General features: G+C 37.4%; 1 protein-coding gene and 2 long non-coding RNA genes across 3 annotated transcripts; 1 reads left to right on the top strand and 2 right to left on the bottom strand.

Annotated features, from left to right (window-relative positions):
* Window positions 1-787: 787 nt before the first annotated feature.
* Window positions 788-14,598, bottom strand: LOC129443135 (protein ELYS). Its single transcript, XM_073858961.1, has 26 exons — window positions 14,092-14,598; window positions 13,059-13,187; window positions 12,351-12,604; window positions 11,123-11,303; window positions 10,819-11,026; window positions 10,604-10,720; window positions 10,430-10,514; window positions 10,177-10,327; window positions 9,960-10,092; window positions 9,651-9,832; window positions 9,507-9,568; window positions 9,297-9,425; window positions 9,095-9,185; window positions 8,892-8,981; window positions 8,586-8,726; window positions 8,450-8,499; window positions 4,348-4,402; window positions 4,169-4,265; window positions 3,621-3,744; window positions 3,481-3,537; window positions 3,261-3,383; window positions 1,961-2,151; window positions 1,705-1,849; window positions 1,524-1,573; window positions 1,050-1,398; window positions 788-885 (listed from the first exon to the last, which is right to left on the bottom strand). The coding sequence occupies exons 1-26, from the start codon at window positions 14,327-14,329 to the stop codon at window positions 814-816; spliced, it is 3,504 nt and encodes a 1,167-aa protein (XP_073715062.1). The 5' UTR covers window positions 14,330-14,598; the 3' UTR covers window positions 788-813.
* Window positions 4,499-7,827, top strand: LOC141352874 (uncharacterized). The gene is made up of 5 exons (XR_012359947.1): window positions 4,499-5,210; window positions 6,007-6,358; window positions 6,512-6,668; window positions 6,820-6,892; window positions 6,982-7,827. It is a non-coding gene; the product is annotated as an uncharacterized lncRNA (long non-coding RNA).
* A 718-nt stretch (window positions 14,599-15,316) lies between the features above and the next one.
* LOC129443129 (uncharacterized) lies at window positions 15,317-18,597 on the bottom strand. Its single transcript, XR_012359948.1, has 5 exons — window positions 18,488-18,597; window positions 18,065-18,227; window positions 17,848-17,952; window positions 16,048-16,139; window positions 15,317-15,629 (listed from the first exon to the last, which is right to left on the bottom strand). It is a non-coding gene; the product is annotated as an uncharacterized lncRNA (long non-coding RNA).
* Window positions 18,598-21,628: the final 3,031 nt, after the last annotated feature.

Raw genomic sequence — 21,628 nt, 5'->3', positions numbered from 1 at the left:
AACAAAAATGCATGTACATTATTTGCAATGAACAAACTTGGGGTTCTTCAACTTAAAGGTGCAGTGTATAATTTTTACAAGGATCTCTTGACAGAAATGCAAAATAATATATAAAACTAAATTATCAGGGGTGTATAAAGACCTTTCATAATGTGTTTATTGCCTTAGAATGAGACGTTTTATCTACATACACAGAGGGTCCCCTTACATGGAAGTCGCCATTTTGTGCCGCCATGTTTCTACAGAAGCCCTCAACGGACAAACTTTTTTACTAAGTTGTCTCCATCGATGACATGTTTGTCCGGTGGTGGCTACCGTAGCTTCTCTATGCGTTTCAAAAGCAAGAGGTGAGCAGTGGACTGAGCCATTGGTTGCAATTCGCAACCTTACCACTAGATGCCACTAAAATTTACACACTGCACCTTTAAGACCTCATGATAGAGGAGACTAAGTGCCAAGTAAAGCAAAACGTCCATCCGTTTAAAATAGACCATCTTGTTACACTTAACCAATGCAAGGTGAACCACATCATCCAAGTGGTGCAACCCATAAACCTTGTAATTGTTTGATCCGGCTTTACATTTCCTACACAATCCGTTCTATAAACAAACCAAGTAACAAAATAATTCAAAAGTATCAAATTTTATTTATAGCATCGATAAAAGACTATTTGCATTTAAAAACTAAGCCATCTTTTTGGTGCTCAAGTCCCTCAGTAAACAGCATACTTTATAATAAAAAATTAGATGTTTAGTTATTCCAAACATTATCTTAATTAGAAAATAGCAGGCACAACCACATATAACAGACAGTTCACCTAGATTTTCTCTTCTTTTTGGGTTTGACAGCTTCAGTTTCCACTGCATCATCTACCAGGCCATTGTCCTGTGACAAATAAGAAAACAAATTGTCTATTAGGTGTATTGATCTCCCTGTTAAAGGCAATCTGTAAAGAAGCCAAAGACAACATTTCTTTTTCAATATCTTCATAATGTCTACAAATCTACAAAAACAAATATTTTAAAGGGCCGCTGCACAATCAGACCTACCCTGTTGTTCCAGTGGACAGATCCCTTGGGAGGCTCTGGAGAGTCAGCTTCCTCTATAAAAGTAATGTGACTTTCTATGTGGCAAGGTGTGGGAGAGATGGACCGGCCTGGAGAAGCTGAAGGGGTGGCCACGGGAGTGGGTCGTAAAATCATGGGGTTGCTCACCTTTACCACTTGTGGAGTTTGCAACAGATTGAGCTCTGGAGCTTTACTGATAATCTTTGGGCCAGCCCATGAGTTTATGGACCTTGATGGTGTACCCGGCAAATTAGAAGAAGTTTGGGAAGATGGCTGCACGACCAAATCCAAAAGCCTGGGGACAAGCACTTGCATCTCTGCCTCTCTGGGGCTACAGAGGAAATAAAATAAACACAGGGTTCCCACACATCAGTTAACTTCAAATTCAAGGACCTTTCCAGGTCCAATACCCTCAAATTCAAGGACTAAATGTGGGATGGTTTTACTCGCCCATACTGGTTTAAAATGGAGTTTGACCTTTCCTTCATCTTAGGATCCCGATCGGCCTGAATCAGAAAAATTACAATACATTTGTGAACGACTCATTTTTCCGCTCAAAAGATTATATGGTTAATGCAACATCCCACAAAGACTTTTGACAAAACCCTTGTACTGTCTCAAAGTGTTTTAAACCCACCTGTTCTGCCATGCCAAGTGGCAGATTCAGTAGCTCTTTCTCCAGACCTAGCTCCTGGCACGTATCGAAGAAAAACTTCATCAGCTCTTCCATGTTTAACTTATTACAGTGCTGCCTTAACAACGCCCATGCCTCCACAATACACCTGTTCACCAAAAAAACCCCACCAAAGTAAGAGACTATAAATCAGCTTTTTCTAAAGCACTTTACACATTAAAACATGGCACTCTATACAATTGATAGGGTGCATTTCTACCTGTTATGGAGCAGGACTGAAAGGGAAAGCTTGGCTTGGCTGGTAGTGCACAGTGGAGGCTTCATCGCATGCAAGTAGCGTAGAGCAAGGGTGTGCTTCTGCTGACACATCAAAGCTTGCAGGACACGTTCATGTTGCCAGCTCCAAAGTGAGTGACTGGTGGCTGGATGCAAGAGCAGCTCCAGAGATCTCTGGTAAGGGGGAATATGTCCATTAAACATAACATATTACACACAAACTGATAGTAATGTTAGTTTCAACCAACAAATATATCTCAAATGTTCATAAGAGTTCATGTTAATTATAAACCACGCTAAGAAATGTGCTACATAAAATTGTTCATTAGAAATAATTACATATTAACTCTCTCCCCCATCATTGACGAGTTAACTGGTCAAATTAACTCTTTCCCTGCCAGCGTTTCAAAAAAAAGTTGCCAGCTAGTGCCAGCATTTCTTATGATTTTCACAAAAGTTTAATGCTTCCAGAAAATGTTCTTCTTTAAATTAAATATACGAACATGTAATATCAAATGAAAGAACGGACCCTCAGCTTAAAAAAAAAAGTTTCATATTACCTTAATTTGCTTTTTATCAATTCTCAAATATAGGTAGGTTTCTTCAAAAAATACCAAATTTTGAGCAAAAAGCTAAGATAATTGCGTTTTTGCAACTTTTGATAGAGATCCGATTCAGAGCGATGATCAAAACACACATGGAGTTTGAACTGTTTGGTGTAGGAGGATACTTCCGGGTTTTATAAGTTGGGTAGGAGCGCCATCTGGTGGATAATAACGAAAATATGGATTGCCGGAAAAACTCGTCATTGGCAGGGAAGTGATTTCTCTAAATTGACAAGTTAACTCGTGAATGTCAGGGAAAGAGTTAAGAAAAAACATTTCCCTGCCAATGACGTGTCCCTGACAAGTTTTTACAGTAATCTTTAATTCCTTTAATCTTTACTTATCCACTAGATGGCGCTCTTACCCAACTAACTGAAGCGTCAGCTAATTCTACAACATTGTAAACTCCATGTATGTTTTAATCTTTGCGCATTTATGAAAATGCAATTATTTAAGCCTTATTTTTAAAGAAACCTACCCATTTTCATAGGTTTTATAAACAGTATATTTATAGAAGAACATTTTCCTGAAAGGCGTTTTGTTGAACTTGTGAAAAATCAAAACACAAAAGCTGGCGGGCAACTTTAAAAAAAAAAGGCTGGTGGAGAATGAGGGGAAGGGATAACACTGCACAAATAAATGGACAGCAGATAAAAGCCAAGTTAAAGCAATGCTTACCTCATGATCATGATGGTCTAGCAACCACATGCCTTGTGCCAGTTTGACTATTCCAATCGGAATGCCAAATGCTGTGGTAAAAGACTCCACTGACGTACTCAAATCCATTAGGAAATAAATAACCTACGAAACTGAGTCAAGGAATAATCTTAAATGGCAGAACGCACAATATTTACACATTTTATACAAAAACGGAGTTTCAAAAGCTCAAAAAGGATGCAATAGCATGTCTGGCAGATTCCTCAATGTTTTCCAGCCGATATATGTCAAGCAAGGACTGCAAGCAAATAAATAAACAAAAAATAAGTACAGCGGAGACAAAGTCTTTTCTTTTAAGCACATCTAAAAGTCTTCACTTACATGAAGTGTCGGGGGAGGATACTGTCCAGTTCCACCCTCATCCCTTCTCCAGAGTTCAACTAGACCCTCCCCACACTGCGTTACCAGACCGTCAATCATTAGGCAGTCCGCACGCCACTTATCCCTATTGTAAAGAAAAACTGTATTATTGTGTGGCTTTATATTAGACAGAACTAACAAGAAACTATAAAGTACAAAAGGTAGAAGTGATGGTCCGCCCATTTATCAAATGTGTTAATCGTTTCTGACTTCTTTCGTGAACACACAGTGCAGCACTATCTTGAGGCTTTCATTGATAAAACTAAAGCATCTGCTCTCCGCGTTTTCCATTAGTTTAATTTTGCGAGCATGTGAAAGTTGCACGAGCTTATTTTATTAAATGCCCTGAAATATAGGAGAAAGCTCTTCCATATACAAAACACTGTTCAGCATGTTTACCAACAAGCAGTGGACTCTGACATAATATTAGTTTGCATCAATTTAAACCAATCCTTTCTCACACTCGTGTTTAAACACTTTATCACCCAATGGCACTTTGAGTAACTTACTTGGCAAGTCTCTGCAGCTCTTCCCTTTTGCTAACGTAGGAGTTCTTTATAATAGAATGACTGTAAAAGGGCCTTGATATTTGCTGGACATCATCATCTGTGAAAAAGCATATGTACGTTTATAAAATGCAATAGACAAATGTGGTCAAAGACTGGTGAAACTCTGCAAACAATCATACCAGTGCCCTCTGGAAGGAAGCCGGTACGGCAGAACCACAGAACCACCTGAGCATACACTCTTAAAATTGATGTGTTAAAATTTTACACAAAATATGAGTAAAAGGATTCCAACACATTTTTGTGTTAGAACTGACACATAATGTGTAAATATTATGCTTAACTGCTTACACAATGAATGTGTAAAACACGTTTACCAGTACACCATAAAATAAAATGCATAATTATTGTAATTTAATGACGATTTATATTTAAACAAAGTAACAAAATAAAATATATCTACTGTTAACCAAAATATATCTACTGTTAACCATTACTACCACATAAAAGCCAGCGGGGATTTTCATAAGGACTTGCCGAGATCAAGCTGCGTTGGGCGGGGTACATGAGCGCTGAGTATCCGGTGGTTGTTTGGATCAGAACTCCGAAAGAGTCGGAGCAGATTTTTTAATAAACGCTATCTTTATTAACCGACCGCACATTTGATCTTTTTATACATACATTCTCGCCTAAATAGCTTTTGAATATACATTTTGTGACACAATAAGAGTAATATTTCAAACATTATGCAGGCGTTCTCTTCCATTGGTGGCTGTCGTAAGTTCACACGGGAGTCAGCTGATGACGTTTCACATGGACAGATAACTACGCATTGTTGTATATTTTATTTTTTTGCGTGTGTTATTATTATTTTATTATTATGAAATTCATGAACATTATTATTGAGCCTCGGCAGTCTATTTTGTATTTGTTTTATTGAGGAGAAAAAACAGACAAGAACGCATATTGTTGCGCATGCGCTGTGACGTTCTTTATCCAACCGCATTTCCAGTCGAGAGGTCAAGAATGTTCCTGTCTGCATCAGGTAAGAATTTAAATTAAAAATTACAGTTATAATATAATATCTATTTATCATATAGTGTAAGAAACGTTCGCATTAATTGTGCAGGAGACTGTTCATTTAAACTTTATTGTGGTAACGTTAAATGCTCGCTCGTTTTGCAAAGTTACGTTTGGAGTTTCATGTTAACAGTCATTGTTTAATGAAAGGCACATTGGACTACGGGTTAGTATGTGTGATACCTGCAGCACTTTAACGTAAATCTTAAACACCGTGTCCTAAATAGACGTGACACGCGGTAACGGGTTTCTTTTCAGTCTATGTCCTGACGTTAAGGACGGGATATTATAAATTATGCCTTTCGATTATCACGACGCCTCGTCGCGTTTGGTTAAGCACATGGTGGATCAGTATGCACGTCACTGTACCTACTGTACACCTGTGAGCGGCATGACGAGACAAAAGACGGTAAAACTCATTATTAATCGGTGATGCTGTACATGCACCGCCACATTTTATAATAATGTTTTTTTATTTTCGTGTTGCGCCCCTCGCGTTCAATATAAAGTTAGACATTACGCAATTACTGGGAGAGTAACTGTTATAGTGGTCTAATGGTAATGTGTCAAACTTCACGAACCTTTCACTGCTTGCAGTAAGGCTGAAGTGCTGAATAAAATGGGTGTAGTTTTGTGCTAACTTAGATGTAAAGTGTTTTTTTTTTTTTTTTGCACTATTGAGTTATAAATACTGCCCAGTAATACTTAACTAGATGTAAATCACAATTCTTATGTCAATGTTTGTTTGTAATCTTTTTCAGCTATCCACTGCCACTCGCAAAGGAGATTGTGTTGTTGGATTATGGTATCATTTGGTCAAAATGAGGGACATGTACCCTAAGGATGCTTTTACTTACTTCATTTATGTGTATGAAATTACTTACTTGACAATGTGTATAACTGTACTTGACTCTAACTTAGTGCTATTTTTGCATTGATCATGATAGGAGCATTTTTCTTTTTTTTCTTTTTTTTTTTTGATGGGCCATCACACAGTGGATTTATAAAAATGAGACTACAGAACATCAGACGGAAGCTTCAACACGTGAGAGGACATCATCAATAAAGAATGCCATTGACCAAACCTTCAGTCATCAAAGGAGATGGATACAGGTAATGACAAAATCACCAACTGTTGGTGAAATCTTTAAGGAATATCCCCAATGTCTGGACATGCCAGTCTTTGTAATATACTTAACTGCAGATAACTTTACACAAAGTGCTTCATCATTTCAATATTAATATTTCTTATTAAATTTAATGAAGGTGGACATCGAGTTTTCCAGACTTACCGATAGGAAAGAAGACATGTTTATCAGGAAATGGGAGGTGACAATTATTGAGAAACTCAGGGAAATAGCATCTTTAGAGAAGAAAATGGACATCAGACATTCATTGACGAAAGCTTACAGTCAACATAATGGTATGATTTCCTGTCTTTGTTCCAAATTTTTTATTTGGAAAATTACATTTAAAATGTAACATTTAATGTAAGATATAAAAGTAATCCTTTTTAAAGAATTTTTTCTCATAATTTATATTTTGCATGTGACCTGCATGTTTACCACACTCAGATGAGCTGTGTTATACTCGTTCATCTTCTGCTGTGTGAATTCTGCTGTCTCAGACCTGTGGGACTTGGTGGCGGTAAGCTTTGTGACTAAAAACTTTATATAAAATAAGTAATTTTCATGCAACAACATTTTCTAATGATGTATATTGTTTCATTTCTGTAGGCTGGTACCAGCGTGACCTCTGCTTACTAAATGATGAAAAGGTGTCTAAAATCAGCTCAGCCACAGTTGGTTTCCAGCGGTTCTTCAGGACATAGAGGCCACTATGTAATTGTCGCAATGAATGATTCTCTTGACTTTCCACGTGATGTTGACAATCTGACCTGTGCGGTAGACAGACTTTTCAAATTTACTAGCTAAGTAACCTTAAGTATCCCTGCCAACTGTCTTCAGTTTTTTTTGTATGAATATGATCCACCCTTGTCCCAGTCCTCTTGCAAATGATCCAAGGCAATGGAGTTTCAAAATGGACCGCAAAATTGCAGTCTGTTTTAAACAATGCATGCACTGTGTGGCGGTTTCCCGGACAGGGATTAGACTAGTCCTAGACTAAAACATTTTTAAGAGCTGTCCAAACTGAAAACAACTTGCACTGACATATCTTAAAATACATCAGTGCCCTTTGTTTTGCCTCAAAATGCACACAGGTAATGTTTTTAGTAAGGCATGTTTGTTAAAACCAGATATATTTCCTAATTAATCTAAGGCCTAGTCCTGGATTAAGATATCCCTGTCCGGCAAACCACCCCTAAATATTTTGTGATGGAAATTTCTTTGAATACACTTGTCAAGTTCATTTGAAGTATTTTTCTTAATGTAAAATAACGTGTTAATGTTTCAGGACAAACGTTTTATAAATGGTGTTTTGGAACTAAGGAAGATATGTAGCGCTCCAACCAAAGAAGTGTACTTAGTTATAAGTCCATGTACTTCAGGTGCGTGGAGCCAAACGAGTCATTGAGTAAAGAGAGTGGCTAACCGCACACTGATCCACTTGTGACAATAAGTGCACTGAGGAAAGCAAGAGCTGAAACGTTTGCTCGCCTTGTCTGTTTTTATATTCACTTGCACTTTGCACTTTATTAATAAAAACTATGTTTTTGTAGACTTTTTGTAGACTTATTGTCACAAGTGGATCAGTGTGCGGTTAGCCACTCTCTTTACTCAATAAATGGTGTTTTAAAATGTATGAATGTAATGTATGTTTGAAGTGATTATACTTGCACTTACATTTATTTAAATTACCATACATCTTGCAACATACAGTACTAGCATATTTTCATGCTAGCATTAATTGTCAAATATTTGTTCTTTTACAAATAAATCGTTTGTGAACAATATTTAATAGTTGTCTGCTTGATTTCATTATTTAAAGTTTACAAATCGTATGGTTTTTTTTTTCTTTTATATTAAAACTAAACAATTACTGGGTAACACACAGTTGTGTTAAATTAATAGAAAGTTACACATTAATGTGTTTACTGAAGCAACACATTTTTTGTGTTGCATTTTATAACACATATTCTGTGTTAAATTTAACTCAACATGTGTTGTCCCTGCGCACACTCAGAACATGTGTAAAAAATAACACATGTTGTGTTGTTTTTAACACATTTGTTTTAAGAGTGTAGTGAGACATCAAACTGGACACCATGCATTTGTTCATGAGTCCAACCAACCCTGCAAACAAAAATAAACAAATCAATTAAAATAAGTTCAACACAAACACCAACAAAGAACAAGATCACATATGTATATTTTGACACCTTTGTGTGTGATCTCCTGTGCCCCATTAAGAAAACAATGGAAGATGGTGCTGAGGTTTGCCAGCAAGCGTTGACTGTGCTGTAGGAGCTGAAGTGTTTCTGGATCTGTGAAATTTGTGAAGCTGTCAAAGAGTGGAGCACCTGGAGAAAGAACAAAATGATCAGAATGCTTTTAAATTGACAATAAGGGGCTGTTTATACCTGGTATTAAGTTGTGATCTGATCGACCAAAATGCATCTTAATACCAGGTGTAAACAAGCTCTAACACGTAACAAACAGAATTCAGATTGTGAAGGATTGCTTACATATTTCATCCAGCTCTTCTTTGGTGCGCACAAACTTGTTCCAGGCCCACTCCAGTATATAGCGCAAATTCACGGCTGACCCCGCTTGCTCTGTGTGCACAAATGCGGCAAAGAAAGTTATAAGTATAGGTCATTTATTGGCATTAAAGAAAAAGACTATATTCTAAATATACTAAAACAAAGTACTAAAGCATCATTTTTACCCTCAGTGGTCCACTGTTTAATACAGCCAGTGATGAATCCCAAGGAGCTCGTCTCTACAGCGGTGCATAAGATGGCATCAAGTTGCTCTTCCTGTAAATACAAAAAAAAAAGTATTCGTTTCATAACATCTCTACTGTCTCTCAAGTTAGTCCTCCTGACCAATCCTACACAAGGCAATGTCGAATGAAAGGTGTGTGTGACCTGTGAGAGGCTAGAGGGCTGGACATCAGCAAGACGAGAGGACAGGAGACCAGACATAAGGCAGCGCGAGTATCCAATCGTAATGCTGCCGCCCAAACTTGGAGCCAGCTTCTTCAAGTAGCTCAGGGTCTGAGAGTGGAGAGTATGATTTTAATGCACAAGAATAAATAGAATTAGGCATACAATATAAAACAGTGGATGAAAACGAACCTCTTTTTGATGACCAGAGCAAGTAAAGTGCACAATTCCAGTATTAAGCAAACAACTCCCATCTAGAAAAAAAAACAAGTGCTATTAGACATTTATAAAGCCAGTATTCCATAAATTATAATAAAAAATGAATTTGTGTCTTGCCGAAGTTGTAGGTTGTGGGATTAAAGAACTGCTCTGGTGGGGGGCAGGTGTAAGGCAGGCCCCTACTTAGACTGCGTTCATGAACAATAAGGTCCATCAGAGGACAGGAAGCAGTCATCTCTACCACAGAGTCAAGAGACCACACTGCCAGATAAGGACAATTTCTCAAAGATTCACCCGTTCTGAGCAAGAAACAAGAGAAAAACATCAGAAATCATAACATACAGAGCACGATTTACATATGCACAAACATGTAGGCCTTATGGAAGTTTATTACTGTTTTGAAGCTTTGGTCACATGTCCTCTTACCTTAGTGAGTCTGGCATCTGAGCATGGTACCATCTGTTAATATCAAAAACACCAATGAAGGTAGATGGCTGGCCTTGTCCGTAAGAATTGACTTGCCAGCTAAAAATTGATACGCTTGTATCCGGAGATGGCACTGAAGAGAAAAAAAAAACTTGTAAAGTTGACCTGACATCAAGCACACTGCACGTAAACAATAAAGCTAGCCACGTGAACAAACCTTCATTCATGCTGTCATCGCGATCAGGATGGCGACGAAACTTCTCTATAGTCTGGCAGCCGATCAAACGAGTATTAGTAGCTTGAGCCCTGAGTGGGAACGCCGTGCCATTCAGGTCCTGACTATATCGCTCATCACAATACTCTAGACCCTGAGCATCAAAGTTTGAATCATTATCAGCGACAACATTGTATATCATAAGTATGTATATTTAAAATGGATATTACAGAACTGCTTAGTCTATTTATTTTACCTCATAGATAATTTTCCCTGAAGCCAAACACTTCCTCTCTCCAAAGGCCAGCTGTAATAAATGAATGCTAACCACATCCCCCTCACTGAAACAACAATTTCAAATCATAAGGTGCAATGTACACACTTAAAAATGGGATGGTTGTGTCCTTGGTCATAGAGACAGCAAACTTACTGATCCTGTGCTGACTGCACGGCCCACAAATAGCAGCAGTTTCGGGGATCATTCTCTGGTTCCTGGAACGTGAACGCGTAGACGGGCACTCTGCCACCCTCTAGCCGTGAGTGATATCTAGAGAGCAAAAGAAGACAGGTTCATGTTCACATTAAAGTACAATGAAAGAAACTTACACTTTTCTGGTTTTAAAAGTACTACGAAGTTTCACTAACTCTTTTTTGAGGGTCTTCATGTTCCAGAGCTGCAGGTAGCCATCAGCAAAGCCTACAGCAAGCTGGTTGGTCCGCTGTATATACTGCAGCGCTGTTGCCCCTGTATCTGTGGGGCTGCTGAGCTGCAGGCACAGGTGTCTGCCCTGCTGAATCGCACCCTCTCTAAAGCGTGGGATCTCAGAGGGAGATTTATTGACCACTTCCAAATCTGTGTCAAAGCACACACAAAAGTAATTTGAGGTTAATATAAAGCCTTTGGATTTTTTAAGGCAAAAAAAAACCACACCATCTGTCACAATCTCACCTGAGGCTTCCAGTTCACTCTGGCTGCAAGACAGGTCATCCAGACAGAGGTCAACCAGCAAAACGTGACCGACGTCTGTTACCACAGCAGCAACTCCAAAGAACCAACGTAGACTCTGATGCAGATGCTGTGTGCTGGCACTGGCCCCTCCATAGCTAACCAAGGGCTCAATGGCTGTTATCTGTATAAGACAAGAAGATGGTAAGCTTTTTGGTCACCTTATCATCCACAGAAGTCTCTATGCAAAAACCGGTGTGGAATAGTAAAGCACTGGTTCTTGGTTAAAGGCACTAATGGCGCTTTTCCATTGCATAGTAGCCCACGGTTTGGCTTGGGGTCAGCTTACTTTTGGGAGCTTTTCCACTGGATTCAGTTTGTAGTACCAGATCCTTTTTTTTAGTACCACCTCGGTCGGGGTTCCAAGCAACCCAAGCTGATACCAAAACGTGACGCGAAAACACTGTAAATCACTTATTGGTCCGAGAGAATTGTCACTACCAGTGTCATTGCTATAATGTAAAAGATTAGCTTTACCCTCATGCAAGCTTGCTCCGTCTCGAGTAAACCTGTTATCATCTGTGCTTTGCTGTAAGTTCCTAAACTCCCTTTTAGCGATGAAAACATCCACAGGTTGTGAATCAGGAACACCATAACAGTTTTTTTCCAGACTTTTTGTTTGTGGTGGCACATTCGCGACGCGCACTTCCACATATATGGTTAAATGCAAATGTTTGTACAGAAATTGTCATGTGAAGCAGAGGTAGTGTAAAACGCAATGTGCAAGCAATTTTAATTTTGTAGCGGACTGAAAAATAAATGAATCTATGGGAATGTACAACAATATCTCACATGATGTCACATCAGTAGGCAGCTCAAATATAACAACACGCTTATAATCCCTCCCACTCTGAATTGTTACTAAACTCGATGGAAAAGCTAACCAAGCCAAAGTGAGGTGAGCTGACCTGACCCAAACCAAACCGTGGGGTACTATGCAAAGAAAAACAAAATAAAAAATAATAAAAGTTTGTGTTTGCTTAATATATGCGTGTATACTGTAATTATTATGTATACATAAATACACAAACATTTATGTATATATTTAAGAAACACTGTGTGCTATTAATTGCGCGACAGCCCTAGTCTCTGCATTTTAAACATCAAGGCAAGAAGATACAGCAATCCATGAAACTCATCCATAAAACACAATAAAGCTGTTCACACTTACCTTGCCAGGTATGACCACAGCCTTGACAACACGGGAGATGCCAAGATCATAAAGGCACAACATACTGCCTTCACCTTCCTCCAGACCCACGAGAAGCCCTGTCCGCTTTAGCCAACAGAAATCCCGCATGGCCAACACCGTGGGCGGGTGCTCGGACACCCCGCTGAAGCGGTAAGCAGAGAAACGCTCGCCAGTAACTGCATGGACCACCTCCAACTGGGGCCCGCAAGCAAGCCAGGCCAGTCCACTCTTTCCTGATGGCAACAATTGAGAGAAACTTAAAGACGTTTGACATTATTCAAACAAAAACCATTTGTCATTACATTAATTCAAACAACTAGGCATGGGCCAGCATAAGATTTTTGCGGTATGATAACCTTAAGCAAAAATACCACAGCTTCAAGGTATTGCCATTGCAAAACTAAAATGTGTTATTTTCAGACGTCTACAAACAAAAAGTTTACTGGATGGAATATATTTTTTATTTTATTAAACATATATTAAATGTAAATTACATGACTACATGTGTAAACCCAGCTCATACATTGCAAACACTATTACAGAAAATGTTAGTGGTTTTAAAACCTTGACTGTTTAAAACCTCTGTATACCTTAAAACCGGTAAATGGCACATGCCTACAAACAAACAAATCCATAGTTTAGTCATTAAAACATACAATCAGGGTAAAGCAAGTAAGCAACACTCACCAACAGTAAATCTTCCATGCAGTACTACGGAGTCAAGCGTAACTTCATCCTCTCCCAGAGCGTCTATCGTCACTTCTGGGAAACTCAGCAAGCTGCTGGTGACTTGGGCTGCCAGGTCACGCATGCTTACTGATGAGAGAAATTATGTTAAAAATCTATTAGCATTTCTTGAAAAATAAACTATATAGCAGCATATAGACAAAGCATAACAAATACAACATGCTGTATCCTAGTATAAACTCATGATGAGATTTACTGAAAAGACTATGGACAAAAACAGTTGCTTCACATTTGCACAGCGACAAACATACAAACTCTTATTTTGTATTTGAACACTGTTCCTTTGTATATCTGGGTATTAAGTCAGATTAAACATTACAAATATTGTTATTAATTTAAAGTCAAAAGCCAAACATTTAGAAGCAATTATGACTAAATAGCTTATTAAATAAAAAAGCCCATTTACAATAGTAATATATAAATAATTTATAGTTTTCCATATTTTTATCACCTTATTACCCCAAACGTATCATATCGTTCCCTTATACCTAAGTTACAAGTATTATGTAACTTTACGGTCGCCGTGATTACACCAAGTAAGATGTGATCCTGGATCAACATTTTTTGTTGATCCTGGATCAACGTTTTAATCAAAGATACCCAAACCTACCCTTAACCCAACCCCTAAACATTTTTAAACCCTCAAATGAGGGTGAATAGTTTGATGAGTATTTCTTACAAGCCCCTAACCCAACCCTAAACCTAAATCTAGCATACACACTAATCCTAATCCTGCAATCTGATTTGATAATGAAATTGTTTATCAAGGACCAACAATGTTTTAATGTTTTAAATTAACTTTCAAGTTTTTAAGTTAGTATAGTAGAAAAAAATGATAATTTATTCTTACACTTTAAACGACTTTAGTTACAGATACTGACTCACTTACATGTCAAACTCTGATTAACACAAATTTAATAAACACATCTCATTTTACTTTATAGCTAATAACAGAAGAAATGGGTTTACTTACAGGTCTCCATGGCGGTGAATTCCGAAATACGGCGAACCGGCATCACCGCGGACTCCACAGCTGGCATCCGAGGACGCCTGCTGTTTTGTCCGCGGCGAACCTCCGGTTCACTGCTACGGTCCGGGCAGCCCAAAAAAAACAGGACCAGCCTGTAGACCGCCAAAAAAACCCGTGCGATTAGCCGGCCAAAGAATGGCCGGCTAACCGCAGCGGGCTTTTTTGGGGTTTTACAAATCATCAAAAAAAACAAACAAACAAACACACACAAAACACACAGCAAAAACAAACAAAAACACACTCGAAACAAACAAACACAGAACAAAACCACAAAAATAACGAAATATGAAAAAACACTCCGACAATTAGCAACAGTAACAACAACTCTCCTAACTATAAACCCACAAATTTTCTGGAATTCGCGCGGTCTTATATAGCCCTCTTACAATGACGAAATAATCACACACGCGTACAGTTCCATTAGCGTCACCTCTACTGTGACATCACCTTGTGTCATGGAAACACATAAATATTAGCCATATATAACATCATTTTAATTATCATTGCAGTATTTGGTACTGTCTTTACTGTATATAAAGTGTTTCTCTAGGGTATGTTTGTATTATAATTACTTGTTGTTTTAAACTGTAAAAGTAGACTCTTATACTTTTAACATTCAGTAACATTTATCTCTGACAATTTAATTCTTATCAAATGAACCCTAATTATCATATGAAAGAAAATAGTGACCGTGTATTGTTATCATATTAGTGGCTATATTAGTGTAAAAAATTCCCCAAATCCATTCACAATGTTTAAAATGTAGAAAATGGATTAAGGTTCACAGTGTTGGGCAGAAAGTAGTTAATAGTAACTAGTTAGGCTACTGTAATAATATTACTTTTCCTTGGTAACTGGTAGTATAATTAATTACCAAAAAACACTGGATTATTACAGTTACCATCCAAAAAGGGCTAGTTGCTAGTTACATGTTTATTTGGCACCTGCTTGAACCTGTTGCAAATTTTGGTATGTATATTACTGCTTTATTACATTACATAACTTGTTTAACAAATAGTTTGAGGCCGTTGTACTCTTCATTTATCTGCAACTTTCTTGGATTCACAGACTCACAAAACTTTTTTGGTGGGGGGTGCAATAGAAAAGTAATATAACTAGTAGTGTAACTAATTACCTTTGGCTGATAGTAGTAATAAGTACATTTACATTTAGCAGACGGTTTAATGCATAGCGATTAACAAATGAGGTGGAAACAATCACATCAACAAAAGGACAGCAGTACATAATTGCTCTGAATCTTGTCTCGGTCAACCTAACACAGTACATGAGGCGTGGTTATTTTTTATATAAAGGAAACATTATGAAAGAACAGAATAAGAGAAAAAGTAAGTGGTAGCAATGCAAGGTCAGGTGTAAATGAAAGTGATGTGTCTTCAGTGGATTTCTGAAGGTTGCCAACGACTCTGCTGCTCTTGTGGAGCTGACGATGACGGCACCGCAAGCCACCGGAGCGCAGACACCTGAAAGAGTGTGTGACTGAATTAGTTTATTAGTGTGTGTATGTATAGGGGTGCAGAGTCTGTGGCCGTCTTGTCATTGTAAAACTTTTCCTTGTAAGTTGACAGTAAAATACTGGCAGCTGGGTTGCCAGCCACATTCTGTATTTTTACAACTGTAGACAACTTTTACAGACTTGACCAGTAATTGCCAGATACAGTATCATGCTGCAATTTATTTTTTACAGTATGTTCTATAAAACTTTACACTGTACATTTACATAATGGCAGCTATAATGCCAGCAAATTACTGTATTTTTACAAAACTATAACCAAGTTCTGTATTCTACTGATATGTCACTTAATTATAAATTAGTCATTACATGTGTTATATTGGAATAAATTGTGAATATTGTTTTTATTAAAACATGAAAACTATTACTCGTTTTCTGCACAACTTGGCCAGTTTTCTTTGAAGTCATTTTCCCTGTCTTCATCTTTGATCCACGTTCTAAGTTGATGTCGAGAAACCATCTGCAAGGCACAAAACAAACAACAAAAAATACTATTATTTTGATGCCTACACTCCAAAAATGAATGTGTTAAACACAACACAATCAGTGTTATTATTGAAACAACACATTTTGTGTTACTTTTAACACAACTTGTGTTGTCACTTTGATTTATTTTAACACAAAATACATTGCATTTCACTGACAAAACTTGCAAACAAACCAAACTTTCCACCTTAATGTCAGGATCCTTTCTGGACTCTTGTCATAGTTTCTAGCTTCTTGAGACAGGGTTCTGGCAGTACCATGTTTTGTCAAAGCATGTGGCTTTGTTTGTCAGGCCATGTGCTTTGCTTGTCTCGTCTATCACCCCACCCCCTTGTCTCCTCGTTAATCACCTCATTATTGTTAGATTCATGTCACCTATTCCCCTCTTGATTTGCTCCCTTATTTAACGCCCTTGTGTTTGCTGTCCTGTGCTCGTTCGTTTTTTACTTATCCTGTTTGTTAATACTAGTTATACATATCATTCAGTCAAGTAAGTGTAGTTCATTGTCAAGTCTGTTTAGTGTAAAGTTGTGTCAAGTCTGTTTAGTGTTTTGTTTGCATAGTGTGTTTTGCCCCCTCGTGGGTTTTGTTTTCTTGTTTTTGTTTAAATAAAAGTTTCTGTTAAACTGTCTGCGCCTGCCTGGGTTCGTGTCCAGTTCCTGACACTTAAACTATATTCTGCTATTAAAAAAAATAACGAACTTGTGTATACTTTTAGGTGCTCAGCCAAGGCTGCATATCATAAATAAAAAATTGATTAACTTTTGGGTGTTGTCTTCTTATTTACACAGTAATTATTAAATATTTATTAGGCAGGGGTAACAATTTAACAATAAACTTTATTATCTGAAATGAGTCTGACATCAGTCCACTAAACATCACTTCACAAAACAAATAATGGCAGTTTTAAGGGACAAGAATAACAGTACATTGTAAAAAGGAAACTTATGGAGTCGTTGTTTATTAACTGAAGTAAATTTCTAAAAAAGTAATTATTGTAATTAAAAAAACTGTTTGTTTACTGTCAGTATAACTGATATTTCTTGACGATATTTATACTAACAATATAGATCCTCGTTTGTAAACTTCCTCAACTTACTCAGTTGTACTTGCCTAATGCAATAATGACAGGTCAACCAGTTTAGTTTATGTATACTGCACAACATTTGAATATACCTAACAGTGGCGGCTCGTGACTGCTCTTCCGAGGGGCGCAAATTCAAAATATGCGTTTGGAGTGTTGTGTGTTGCTCGTGTTTTCAAAATCTGTGTTTGTTGCATCATGTGAACCATGTGCATCACGTGTTTTGTCAAAATAAGTGCCTGCTGCACACGAGTCAAAACCGTTTATGATAAAAGAGACGCTCACGTTCACAAAATACACGCAAGACACTCTCTTAACAGTAAACGCTGATTACGCATGAGATTATGCGAGTATCTGGCAAACGTGAGCGTCTCTTTTATCATAAACCCTTTAGACGCGTCTGCAGCAGGCACTTATTTTGACAAAACATGTGATGCACATAGGATCACTCGACGTGCAGAACAAATATTTTGAAATTACAAACCACACACATAACGGGCTACATACGTGTTCTGACGATCTTCGCATCGAGTGCCCTCGAAAAAAGAAGTCACCGGCCGCCACTGACCTATAACATACACACATTGAACATACACACCTCGCTTGTGTTTCCTCCTGCATCAATAGTTCTATAGCAGCTGCGTTGCAGGTGAACACCTCTGAGCAGATTCTCCATGTTGTTCTTTTATGTGTAGCTGCTCCCCTTAAACAGATCCAGTACATTTAAAGTAATGTTTCAACACAAATGAAGCACTATAGTATTGTTTATGTTTACAATAATTGGTAATAGGTTTGACAGATAAAATGGTTTATACCATTCTTTATATAAATCCTATGGCTGTTAACTTTCGTTCAAGCCTGTCTAGATCTTCAATAGATGTTGGAGAAAAGACACCATCCTCTTCTATAATCTCCATCTGCATTTGGGGTAACAAGAGACTGGACCAGTGAAGACAGTGAAGATTGTCTTGTCTTAAGCTGCAATATCAAAGATAATTGAATTAGGAGTGTAGCTTTTTATTTACATGTAGTATTAAGTGTTTTTTTTTTTCATTTAAATTGATAATGTGCATATGTGTACATTGTTTTGGTACAGTACTCAAGACTGTAGATTACTGTGAGGTTTTGAATGTTGGACGGACCATCAGACCTACATCTGCCTCGCACAGCAAATGATGATGATTTTTCATAAGAGCTTTTATAAATATATTTATTTTTTACTTTTTAAGGCTACTTACTCTACATTCGACCTGGCAGGTCACACCATGATCTGAAGAGTGAAAATGAGTGCTCTATGGATTAAACAGAAATGGTAGTATTATTACCCAGTGTTATGTTGTATTTAAATGCCATGAGCAATGCGTTTGTTTTCTTCTTAATTATGTCAAAAAAATGCTCTTTCACCTTGTATGTTACTTTAGATCCGGGGTCACCAACGTGGTGCCCGCGGGCACCTGGTAGCCCGCACAGAGTCTGTGAGGTGCCCGCCAAAGCACATTCTATTAATAGTCTCAACTGTAATATTTATTCATTACATATTTTTTTATATTAGCTTGGCTTGGTTTACGTATGTTAAAATTTTAAACAATACTAAAACATATAAACAAGTCAAATAAAATAAAATAAACAAGTAAAACAAAAAAGTTTTAAGTAGACTATATCAAAAAGTAGCCCTCCAGATTGTTTTATCCATTTTGGTAGCCCTTGCTCATAAAAAGGTTGGAGACCCCTGCTTTAGATGAATCAAAACTCCAACCATCTGCATGAGGGTCTGGATTAGGGATGCTCACTGGAGCTGAAAATGATGGATCAGGGCCCGTATCCATAAAGAATTTTTGTGCAAAAAGTGGCTCCTAGTGACGCAATTCTAAGAAAATTCTTAGAAATGTGGGCGTTTACTCTTAAAATTAAAGACGAGGACTTTTAAGAGGCTTAAGAGTTTTTTAGCAACTGGGAAAGTGGACAAAACACGAAGAGGGAGACAAAAAATGTTGCACACAATGCATGACAGTAAGTTAATAACATGCAACACATTAGATCGTGCAGGAATCATGTTTGTGACCGATCTTATTATAGACATAATAATATAATATAACGCCAGAAATAAATAAATATAAATTAAATATATTAATTATACATTGATTCTATATTGTATATTTTCTCAATTTATATATATATATATATATATATATATATATATATATATATATATATATATATATATATATTAGGGCTGTCAAAATTAACGCGTTAACGGCGCATTCACACGGGGCGTCAGCGTTAACGCTTCCCATTCACTTTTAATGGGTGACGTCATGCGTTGCCGAACTGAATTGTGGACGGCGCCGCGTCAGTGCCGTTGCTCGCGGCAGAAGTTGAACATATCTCAACTTTTCAAGCGGCAACGCGCGCGTCAGCCAATCAGATCGCCTTATGCAAATTACCTAGACAGAGCCAGCCAATTACGTTTATGGAAGAACGGAGCATGTGTAGCGGCCACTGTGATTGGCTGTTGGCCACGCTTCAGACAAGCCTTCCGTTAAGCGTTAACGCTTACGCCCCGTGTGAATGCGCCGTAATAACGCGTTAACGCAAATTCATTTTAACGCCACTAATTTTATTAACGGAGATTAACGCAACGCGCAATTTCTGTTTGACCCTTGGTCCAGCCCATAGTTGAACGAACAGAGACGCAGACAAATGTAACTCTCTCTAAATGAGTAAAAGGTTTTCATAGAAATAAGAACATTAAGCAAATTGTCTACCAAATCCAATGCTCTAAATGCTCGTTGGACATCTGATATGATCTTTATTTATACGTCTGAGAGGTGTAACGTTACCGTCCTCCTAATGCTTAATCTAATACAAAGATGTGTCTCAATTCATTTTGGTTTCGCTTTTATGCATGACTTAGAAAATAGACTGCAGGACTTGCTTGATGTTAAAAGAGTCATTAAGAGAGATAAAGTTCGGTACCTGATTAATGTTAAAGAGTTATTAAGAGCGACAAGCCTCAAAAGCGATCCCCTCACGCTGACTGACTGATATCTGAAGCGCGTGCACACAGACGCGCGAGTGCGCGACCCGGATATATAGACATCTACACAAAATTACAGTTTTACAAATATCTGTTTTGATAAGAATTCACGCAGGTAGGCTCTATAATCTGTTATGTTTTAAGTAAATGTTTGGTTAACTGTTGGGTAAAACTATCTGATGTGTAACATTATATTAGATCACTTAGATTTTAAGCAGTCTGTCTCAATGTCAATCAAACAAAAGGAAAAAAAGTTGAACATACATTGATGATGTTTTTGCTTTGTGTGTGCTAAATCTATTAGTTTTACCAGTGATTTTAAGGTATTGATGTGGTAATATAATGTATGGATGTGGAAATGTTTGTGGTAATTTGACTCTTTCAACTTCAAACACATGTAGTTCTGTCATATTTTGTTATATTTCAACAAATCATGCATTGTTCTATGTTTTAATAGAGAATGTCAAAATATGAACAACTATTTTTTTTAAATTTGCTAATTCCGACTCAACTTGCCAATGCCAGCACAGGTCACAAATGATGCAGCAGCAAACAAAAATGGAGAAAGAAAAATCTTCTGAAAGGAAAATTAATATACAAAACAATGGCTGGTGATTCTGTTAAAATGTAAACAGGCTGTTGTTAACATACATTTGCATAAAGCATCTATATATGTATATATGATTAGAATATTAAAAACCTGAAAAGTGTTAAATTAGGGTAAATTTAGAATGGATAAAAATGTGCGATTAATTTGCGATTAATCGCAGTTAACTCATGAAATCATGCGATTAATCTAGATTAATTTTTTTAATCTATTGACAGCCCTAATATATATATATATATATAGGTCAAAGTATACCTGTCATTTCAAATTGATGGCTAATCAAATTGATCCTATACTTAGAGGAATATTCCATTTTCTTAAAAGAAAAATCCAGATAATTTACTCACCACCATGTCATCCAAAATGTTGATGTCAGTCTTTCTTTGTTCAGTCGAGAAGAAATTTTTTTTTTTTTTTTTTGAGGAAAACATTGCAGGATTTTTCTCATTTTAATGGACTTTAATAGACACCAACAATTAACACTTAACTCAACACGTAACAGTTTTTTTCAACGGAGTTTCAAAGGACTATAAACAATCCCAAACGAGGCATAAGGGTCTTATCTAGCAAAACGATTGTCATTTTTGACAGGAGGAGTGACAGATATACACTTTTCAAGCACAACTTTTCGTTTGGGTCCGGTCCAGCGCGACCTAACGTAAATGCGTAGTGACGTAGGGACGTCACGTGTTACATATATAAAACGCACAATTGCGGACCATTGTAAACAATAAA

This window comes from Misgurnus anguillicaudatus, chromosome 21 (assembly GCF_027580225.2).
Source record: "Misgurnus anguillicaudatus chromosome 21, ASM2758022v2, whole genome shotgun sequence".
Classification (NCBI taxonomy): Eukaryota; Metazoa; Chordata; class Actinopteri; order Cypriniformes; family Cobitidae; genus Misgurnus; species Misgurnus anguillicaudatus.
This window is presented reverse-complemented; position numbering and strand designations above follow the sequence as displayed.